This window comes from Hypomesus nipponensis, chromosome 3, assembly GCF_054491055.1.
Source record: "Hypomesus nipponensis isolate SF chromosome 3, ASM5449105v1, whole genome shotgun sequence".
In the NCBI taxonomy this organism is placed as follows: domain Eukaryota; kingdom Metazoa; phylum Chordata; class Actinopteri; order Osmeriformes; family Osmeridae; genus Hypomesus; species Hypomesus nipponensis.
The window spans coordinates 13,813,772-13,823,499 of NC_140363.1; the positions used below are offsets into that span (position 1 = coordinate 13,813,772).

The 9,728-nt window shown below is 43.2% G+C and overlaps 1 protein-coding gene across 7 annotated transcripts in view; it reads left to right on the top strand.

The window, feature by feature from the left end:
• Nucleotides 1–5,911, top strand: part of qkia (QKI, KH domain containing, RNA binding a) — a 61,652-nt gene extending 55,741 nt beyond the window's left edge. The window contains exons 6-9 of one of the 7 annotated variants that reach the window (XR_014731742.1): nucleotides 871–1,290; nucleotides 3,888–3,962; nucleotides 5,523–5,614; nucleotides 5,846–5,911. Coding sequence is in view for 6 of the 7 variants with exons in the window: in XM_084677410.1 (XP_084533536.1) it covers nucleotides 871–1,290; nucleotides 3,888–3,962; nucleotides 4,613–4,674 (557 nt within the window). In the remaining variant the exon portion in view is untranslated. The other 6 variants (XM_084677410.1, XM_084677401.1, XM_084677441.1 and 3 more) reach the window with 6 other exon arrangements.
• The last annotated feature ends 3,817 nt before the right edge of the window (nucleotides 5,912–9,728 follow it).

Here is a 9,728-nt window from a genome sequence, read left to right on the forward strand (position 1 = left end):
ATGTAAACCATTGATTCTCATATGCCCTGAACCTGGCTGGTGATCACTGTTGTGTGGTAAACAACACAACAAACAAAAACCCATTTTTGAAAACCTTTTTTTTTTTTTTCTTCATTTTTGTATTGATTGTGTTTTTGTGTGTCACCCCGACCTCCGTGGTGTGACGGTGGTGCAGAGGAGAGGGGGGGGGGGTTCTAACGTGGTCGCTCTCAAACGGGTCCTCCCTGCCAGCTCTCCCCCGCTCCACCATCACATCCAGCACCGCTCGGGGGGCTTGTATCTGTTTGATCCCTTGTGCTGCCTGCAGAATGTTTTGCTTAGATGTCGTGGTGATTGGTATGCTTATTATGGTCTGTGCATTTGGGTGAAGGCAGCAGTTTTATTTTGGTATGGGTTTTTCTTTTTGATTTTCCTGATATTTAATTTTTTGCTAGATTGTGGCTTTTTGTGGTTCACCACCGTGATCATTGCATGGACTAATTTGATCCTTTTTTCGCCCTTTTCCTCCTACCCCTCCCTCCCTCCTCCTCCTCTCCTTCCCTCCTCCCCCCAAACTCCCCCCCCCCCCCCCCCTTTCCTGCTTTTGTATTTTCACTCTGGCTTTATTTCTCCACCTGTGATTTGATCACCTACACCACCACATCTGCCACCCTGGTCCTCTATTTCTGTCACTGTCTCTCTCTTTATATACCTTTATCTGTCCTCTCTCTCTCTTACTGCTCTCTCTACCTCTCTCTCTGTCTCTGCCTCTTTCTATGTGTGTCTTTGTCTCTGTCTGTATCTCTCTCTCTCTCTGTCTATTTGTGTCTTTGTCTCTCTATCTCCCTGTCTCTCTCTCTCTCCTGTCCTTCACTCTGTTGCTTATGGCAGCCACCCTTGCGTTCTCTCTTGCAGCGGCGGCCGCCGCCGCTCAGGGCCCCCGCCTCATAGCGGCCCCCCCGGGCCAAGTGCTGCCCCCTGGGAGCATGCGCCCCCCAACGCCGGGAGGGACCCCCATCATGAACATCATCAGACCAGGCCAAATGGCCGCCATGCTCCCCAACGGCACCCCCACCCTGGTGCCCCCCACGCCGGACGGCGGCATCATCTACACCACCCCCTATGACTACCCATACACCCTGGCGCCCACCTCCCTGCTGGAGTACCCCCTCGAGCACAGTGGGGTTCTAGGTAAGCGACCCTGGGGCATGGGCGCCGCCAGCTTTAGCCCCGGACAGGAGGGCAGCTTTTTTTACCACGGTGGGTTACTGGACGCGGCTTCGATGAGCCACAGTCAGGACTTGTTGAAAGGTAAATATGTCGTCTCCAGCTGAGGACAACAGAGTGGTGGTGATGTTGGTTGAGGGAGGATGGCCGGCAGGGAGGCCGGTCGGGATGGATGGATGAACTAATACTGGGCACGGGGGGACAGGGAGATCCCCTGCTAGGGCACCTGTCTGACTAGGGAGTTGCTTTCTGAGGGGAGACGGGTAGGATCAGCTGATGTTAGTGGCTCTCATCACCAAGCAGGACCCCCCCCCCCCCCACAGGCCTCAGCTTTCAGTCACGGCTGCATTCCACAGCGCAGTATTGTACTCATTTAATGCCAGGCCCTTTATGTAGGAGGAATTTTCTTTTTGTTTGAAGACGTGCATACACGCATGTTTATATACACAGACACACACACACACGCGCGCAAACTTTGTGCACTGTTTTCATCCGCTCGCCAGAGGCACATTCAGTCTGGTGGTAGATCCCCTTGGATTTCAGAGGCTTTTGAAATGATTTCTATCTTCTCCCGCTCTGCTCCGCTCCTGGCCTTGAAGCCCGCAGAGCATCCCTCTGCATCCCGCTGGGGATGTTCATTAAATTCCTCCAGTCTTTTCTTTTTTTTTTTTTCTCCTCAACCCTCTGCCATTGTCTTATTTTTACCCTCTGAACTTCACCTCTGTACAGATTTCTGCCACTCCCTTAGTTAAGATGTCAGGGGAGTAAGTCTAGCTTTGTTTGTGTGTCTGTGTGTGTGTACACACACACACACACGTGGGTATGAAAACACACCAGCGCTGAGGCACAAAGCCCCACTCTGCCAAAGATCTGTTTTATCAGAGCTGTCACCTTCTGATTTAGGCAGATAATAATAGTAGGCTGTGGTGCGTTCTCCCTGTAACAGTTAGTATTCGTGTCTTGGCAGTGTGGCAGAGGTGTGTGTGTGTGGCTGCTCTGACATCATCAGACTGCGCCAGCAAGGCTAGGAGCGGCCCAGCTAACCTGTGCATTAGCGCTGCCTCTGGGAGCGTTTGCGGAAAACAGACACCACTGGATTTCCCCCACTCTGAGGGTTACCGGAGCTTAGTGCGTTTTATTTACTCACTGTATTGATCGTCCCCTTCAGCTAGCAGGCCCAAAGGAACACGCACACTCGCACTCGGCTCAGCTACTAGTGCTAGCCAGGTGCAGGCAGGCAGGGATGGAGGAGACTTGAGGACATCTGGTGTTGGAGAGTGGAATGTGGGCGTGAGGGGTCGTCAGCCAACCATGGCAGGTCTGTGTCTCCTGCCCGGCCAGGAAAGGAGAGCTGCTGCTCTCAGACCGTCTAGGAATGTGGTGAAGCCACCTCTTTTCTTCCACCGAACATTCCAGAATAGAACCCTTCCAAGTCCCAACCTGAGCCAACATTCCATCAAGGCTCCTTTTTTTGATGGTTTTAACAAGTCAAAACTGTGCACGAAGTGCATGGTGTGCATTTGACTCTGTGCCCATCCCGATGTCGCGGCAAACCATTCCACAGGGGCGGGTTACCATTTAAGCCAATGAACGCTTCAGACACAAATCTCTTTAACCGCACTCTCTGTAATGAACAGAAGAGAAATATGGCGACGCCTGCATCCTTCTGCCATCTCCTTGGCCTCCTACCAGCTAAACCATCCTTCTTGGCAAAAAAACAAATCTAAAATATTGACGCTGCCACATAAAAGCTGAAGAGATATGACTCCAGAGTTTTGGGAATGATATCTGGCTGTGTTGTGCTCTGTCTAGCGTTTTTAATCACGTTTATTTGTATTTGTTTATTTTTTTGTCCTTTATGGATTTATAACTTGGATCACACTTTTAGAACAAGCCTTTTCTGGGTATTGATATTTGTCTTTTCAGTCTGGAAGACATGCTAGGGTTTAGCTTCGAAGGTTTTTCATTCAAGTTTTTTTTTTGTTGTGGGAAGTAAATCCACCCCATACATATACCATACACACGTGATGACACAGAATGAACTGACTTCCAAGAGAGACCACAAATGCGAAACAAAATATTTTATGACAAATATGAGGGAGGCAAAATGACAGGCCTGGTACAGCTTGCAGTGAGCGGATTGACAGAGAAAATATATAGAGAGAAAGAAAGAGAGAAAAGATTCAGAAATAAAGTGAAAAGCAAATGAGAAATGGAAAAAGAGAGAAGGGTGTTTGAGAGCCAGGTGGTGTCTAGCACTATTCAATTACCACCAGAGCTCTATTGGATTTTCCCACCTCTAAAATTGAGAGACAAATTTCTCTCAATCCCCCTTCTGCATCCCACAGGAAGACTCAGACAGCCTAGTGGTTCCCTGTTCCCCTGCCCGCCCCCATTCAAAGAACCCTCTTAACACTTCAGTACTGTGGAATTTTCTTACCCTAAGTTATACAGTTATAAATATCAAGTTAAATACAAAAGATGTATTATTTTTTCTATGCCTTTTCTATACATACATGTATGTATCATGTAATTCCTGTATAATATGTATCATACTAATCTGTGTGCATTGCATAAGCAGTATAAATGTGTTAAATGTGAATATTGTTGTTACTGTGAGAATTGTCTTTCTCCCTCTTAAAGTGAATGGTTTCTAACCTTGTGGACCTGTTGCGATCTAGGTGCAATGGCTACTAAAGTGAGACGGCATGACACTCGGGTCCATCCTTACCAAAGGATTGTGACCGCAGACAGAGGTCAGTTTAGTCTCTAAGATACTCTACTATTGACTGTTTTTTTTTAAATTGCATTGACTTAATTGCCTTTAGTTGGGATTTATAGTTTGTTTGTGTCGTTTTTATTTTTTATTTTCGCTGCCACCACCACCTTCCTTCCCTACACATCCACACACCAGCTAAATGGTTGCCTGTGGTATGCACATTATGTTTACATTCATAGCGCTCCATTGATCTATTTAACATATTTTGAAAGCTCAGGCAAGAAGCAATCGACGTTGCTTTGGTTTACATGACTATGAACCCCCACCCCCTGACAGGACAGGTAGTTTTACTGCACACAGTGCTTAAGCTATTTAGTTACATTCCTCTTAAGTGATATTAGAGCCTCAAAATAGGTCAGACTTGTTCCTATGCATCATTTAACTGTATCTGATCCTCTTAAAGGAAGTGCAAGGCAGCAGCGCTAAAGCTAGCTACGGCCGCATCTCAGCGTTGCTCACAGTGTCCTGTCCTTCTCTCCTGTCCCTCCACCTACACTGACGCCCACTCCAAATATGTGAAACGTATCCTTCTTTCCCCTGGAGGTCATATCTGGTCTGTAATGTCTGGACTGGTTCAGGCCTCCGTCCCTCTATTCCGTGTTGACCAGTCCTGTCATTTTTGATCAGGTCCAGGGGAAGGAGAAATAAAGATGCGTTCTTTTCCCGGAGGATTCGAATGGTTCCACTGATGGATCAGTGTGAGTGCAGATGGAGGAGAGGACATGAGGATAGGAGGCCACTTGGCCGTCTGCATGGTAGTCAGGATGGATCAGTGTAGCTACTGTGCCAAGTTGCTAGCAGGCATCGTTTTACTCCTTGATTTTTTTCTGCCTTAATGTTTGCTTTGTCTCTTCATATATCTCCATGTAGAAATGCACAGGCAGGCTCATGCATCTGAGAAGGCTAGAGTTCTCTCGGGTGTCTTGCAAATAATGAAATAAAGATAAATACATGGAAATAACTTTTGGTATTATATTTTGGTTGTACACGAGGTACTAATTTTATATTTGACCGTTTTTTATATCAAATGTATTTATGGCTCCTGTAAATATAAAAATACTTAAAAATAAAAGACAGAAATAATCGTAAATCAACGATCTATCTATTTATTGCGTAGTACTAGTTTACTTTTATTCACCAAATAACACTAGTCTCCGTGAGTCTCCTTACCACTAATTACACTGATCGTAACTTGCATTCCTACTTGAAAGGAACTAAACATACTAGTTTTTGTGTACTTTGTTTGTCTGTTTGACCTCTCTGCTTCTGTTTGTTGGTACTGGGGGTAATGTAGCGCTTTAATGAAACATGGTTTTGATTCAGGTTGGGGGCTTAGTAGTTGGGATCATGATGTAAAAACGTCATGATTATAACGACATCAGCTGGGGTTGTCTCTTGGCCAAGGAATTAGGGGGGAATAAGAGATTGCATTCATTTTATTGTTAAAATGATGTCATTCCAGTCTCTTCTTGCTGACACTAATATCCTTTCTATCTTTTTTTTCTGTTTGTTTTGTTTTTTGTTTCTAACCACCTAGCCGCCACCGGCAACTAACACATGACCTTCTGACCTCTGAACTCTTCACCCAATGACGAGCCGCCCCAAGCCTGCCTGCTGATCAGTTAACTGGTAATTGCCTTTTGCTAGCCTCTCGGACGCGATGACAGAGAGGCGCCTGCCCGTACAGTTACCCTAACATGTCTGGATGAAAACACAAACACCACAATCTCATAGCAAACACAACAAAACCCATCAACAAGTTGTGTGACTTTAAAAAAAAAAAATTATGTTAATTTCCTTTTTGTTCATTGAGTTATAATTCCCATTCTCTCTCTTTCTTTTTCTTCATGAATCACAAAGTGGGTGGATGTGTTGTTACTGAATCTGCACTGAATTATAGCAATAAAACTCCTCCCCAACCCCCCCCCCCCCCCCCCCCCCCCACCTGCTCTGATTCGGTGACCTCACTAGTTTGAAATAAACAACTTTCAATTTGAGTTGATCTCACGCTATATGCTGTCACACGATGACATCACCCTACCCCCAAGACCCCCTCCCCTCCTGTTCCAAACCCACTTGGGCAAAGAAAAAGAAAGAAAGACAAAAAAGACAGAGAGGGAGAGGGAACAAGAAACGACACTCACACAAACTTGTTAACTTCTGTCATTTTCACCTGAGTCCTGTTGTTATCCAATCTCTTGATACGTAATTATGTGCTGACACATTCTGGGTGTGCCCTGAAGCTGCTGTTTTTAAAAGCATGGCTAAATTGATTGCAAACGGAGCTTTTTATGATTTCTGTTTGTGTTCCGTTTTTCCTGTGTTTTATTTTCTCCCCACTTGATTATGTTCTTATTCATACACATCTCCCTTCTCTCTGTACTGAGAAAATTGCCAAACAGAGCAGGTAGTGAAAACGGAACGCGACTGGCACCTGAGCCCTGTAGCGGCCAGCAAGCTGCAGTCAGGACATACTGCGGGGGTAGGATGGGGAGGGGAGGAATAGGATGAAGAGTCTGTGTGTTTTTAATACTATTGAGTTTAGGACGTGCCAAGGTTGTTGGGGGCAGTGGAACAGTGGATGAGTAAAGTCCGCTAGATACTGACCATGACTATCCCCCTCTACACGTCCACTATACAGTGCCTGACAGATTTAGAAATCTCAATGAATTAAGCGAGCTGTGATTAAAAAAACAAACAAAAACGAACTTAACAAAAAAAAAAAAGTATTAACGTGTGCGTATTTAGCCAAAGGGTTTCCAGTTTAACTATATCTATATAATTATGTATCTAACTGCCGAGGGCTCTCTTAATAACCTTAGAGTTAAAAGGGTGTGTTGTGGTGCCTGCATAAATTGAAAATGATAGTAAGCCAGAGATTCTTCATCTTTGCGGTCCCATGAAGAGAAAACCAGACGATTAACACTAATGCTCCTCAGACAAGACGGCTCCTCATAGTGAAGCTTTGTACATACATATAATTTTTCCGCTATTTTGATTTTGCCTTCAATTTGATTTAAGTTAATGCATCCTCGCCCCCTGCCAAAAGAACAAGCCAGCTTTAGTTCTATATTTTGCCAGTTGTCTCTGACTTGTGTGCTCACATTGTTTTGTTTTTTTAACCCCATTTAAAATCATCAGGCGTCTTATGCTGGCCCTCCTGAGAATCAAATTAATTTTTGAAATTTTTTTAGATTTTATTTGAACCCTTTACAAATCATTTTAAGTGTTGTGCATCCACAATGTGTCTCTTGCACACCCCGTGATGGTAGTCCAGCTCCTGAGCCCCTAACTGTTTCTTTAACTCTTTCTCAAGATAAAATAGGATGTGAAAGCCATGCCTGCCTGTTCAAATTGCTTTATACATACCTGTTATATATATATATAAATATATACCAATGTAGATACCAGTCATTGCATATAAACATACAGAGGAGAACAAAATTAGATACTTTTACAGGGTGCTGGAGAAGAAAAAAATATATTTTTGGCAATTTTAGCTTTTTATACTTAACTTGCAGTTACAAAAAAAATTAAAAACCATAAAAAAGTTTAAAAACTGAATACATAAAAAGGAAGAAAAAGATGTTGAGAAAGATGCTGTGTTACTTTGGATATTATTGGCGAGGAAAATAAAGACCAAACCAGTCATACCCTAGGAAAGATGTGAGAACTGTTATGTGTTGGAGGGAGAGACTTCAAGAGAGCATTAAACGATGGTTTCAAAAGTGCCTTATTGACGGTCGTTTCTGTTTTCCAAGTGTCAACATTCTGTTTCAATAATATCCAGAACCATCAAGGAAAGTGCAGTGGGATCAGAGGAAGGTGGTTTTGAGCTCTTAGTGTTGAGCCCGGTAGCTCCATCATATTGCTGAGCTGCCAAAGTTATTCTATGCAAAAAGAATAGCAGTCGTTTGACCAGCTAAATATGTGCCATGGTTTCGTCTTCCTGAGATTCAGTTGATTTTTTTTGTTTTCTTAATGGCCCCTGACTCTGTCGTTTTGAACAAGATGATTTTTCTTTCAAATGGATTTCCTTTGTTGTGACTCTGGTAATTGTATCACTGTTATTGTCTTGATTTCTGGTTACTGTGACTACTCTTCCAAGAACAAAGTTAACTGCCAATAACCAAGCAGGGCTCTGCCAGGATGTGTTTTAATAATTAAGCTGAGGAAAAAATAATGAATTTAGAGTAAATACGATTAACTGGATGGTGGGCCATTTGTGAGAAAATTCTGTTGTTGAAAACTCTGTTGTTTCTAAAGCTGGAAACCAACAGTTTCCTGGTGAACTTCTCCCCCTGAGACTAAGCCCACAAGGCCCCTGGTGAATCACTCACAAGCCACATCTCTGCTTTTCCACTAAATTTCAGTGAGTAAAGCTAATCTAATCATAAGACGTACAGTCCCAGACTTCATGTTTCCGAATCTGGATGTGAAGTTACAGGAATGGGTGGAGGGGGGAATAAGTCATAATGTGGGTGGTTGATTGTGGAATTGGCTTGTGATAATAGTCAAAACATTTATGATGAAGACAGAAAAGCAGACTGGTGCCAATTTAGACTGTGGTCAGTTCAGCTATGACTGGGAAAAGCCTTGCCTTTGTGTCTAAGTGAATTGTGGCTACTGATTTTCAGTTATTGAAACAACCTGAGGTTTCTTCGAACTAGACTATTGCATTCAAATGAGGTATTTTGGAGTAATATACCTTCCCTGGCAGTCTATGATGCTCTGTATTTTTCCTCATACATACTGTTACAGTGAAAAGGTCAATTCAATCTTTTTCTTTTCTTCTTTTCAGTGTTATGAACTATATTTTAAAAAATGAAATGCAATATTAAAGTGGAGCAAGAGATGACAATTCAGCATTTGACAGTATTAAGATAGTCCCTCTGCAATGTTCCTACACGCTGTGTCATTGTACAAGGCTGGTTAAGTCATCAGGTAAATGGTGAACTCTACCGCACTCTCTGACCTGCCTACTACATGTATGATAATGTAATTTACAGCCATTGTTACAGGTTTATAATGTATTTTTCTAATCTCATTTTATATGTATATTATAAAAGCATTTTTCTGACTCTTTATTTGATAAAGCCCACCGCAACAGTTTTTTTTTTTTTTTTACGCCCCTCTCCCTCTGCTCCCCACATCCACTCATACATCTTGAAATCTGTCTCTCTCCTGGGGAGTGTTGCCTTTCCTAGAGTTGTATTTTGTTTTTCTTGCCAATTCCTAGCTTGTTTAACTCATTAGCAACTTTATTAGTTTCTTGTCATAAGTATTTTTACATGCTTGCATTTAGTTTTCATGGTGTATGCTGTTATTTTTCTTATTAACCCCTTGGCATTTATTTTAATAAACATTCTTAGTAAGAATTTTACTAACTTGCTGATATTTTTTGTCTTGTGTTTTTAACCAGTTTAATGAATGTACTACCTTGGTCTGGTTCACGGACTAACACAATTAAAACTGGTGTCTGGCCACCACACACTTACAGTACACTGACACACACACACACACACACACACCTCAAGTACACTTCAGTACACACAAACAACAGTCTTTCATCATGCATGCAACACATACACAAATTTGCACTCACACACACACACACACTGCCTAACTGAGACCTGTGCACGAGCCGAACCGTCCCTCACACCTGCTCACGCACTCTCACCTGTGTTGCTGGAAAGATCTGCTGACACCCTTCAAATCCCACCCCCAACACGCTGCTGTGTCC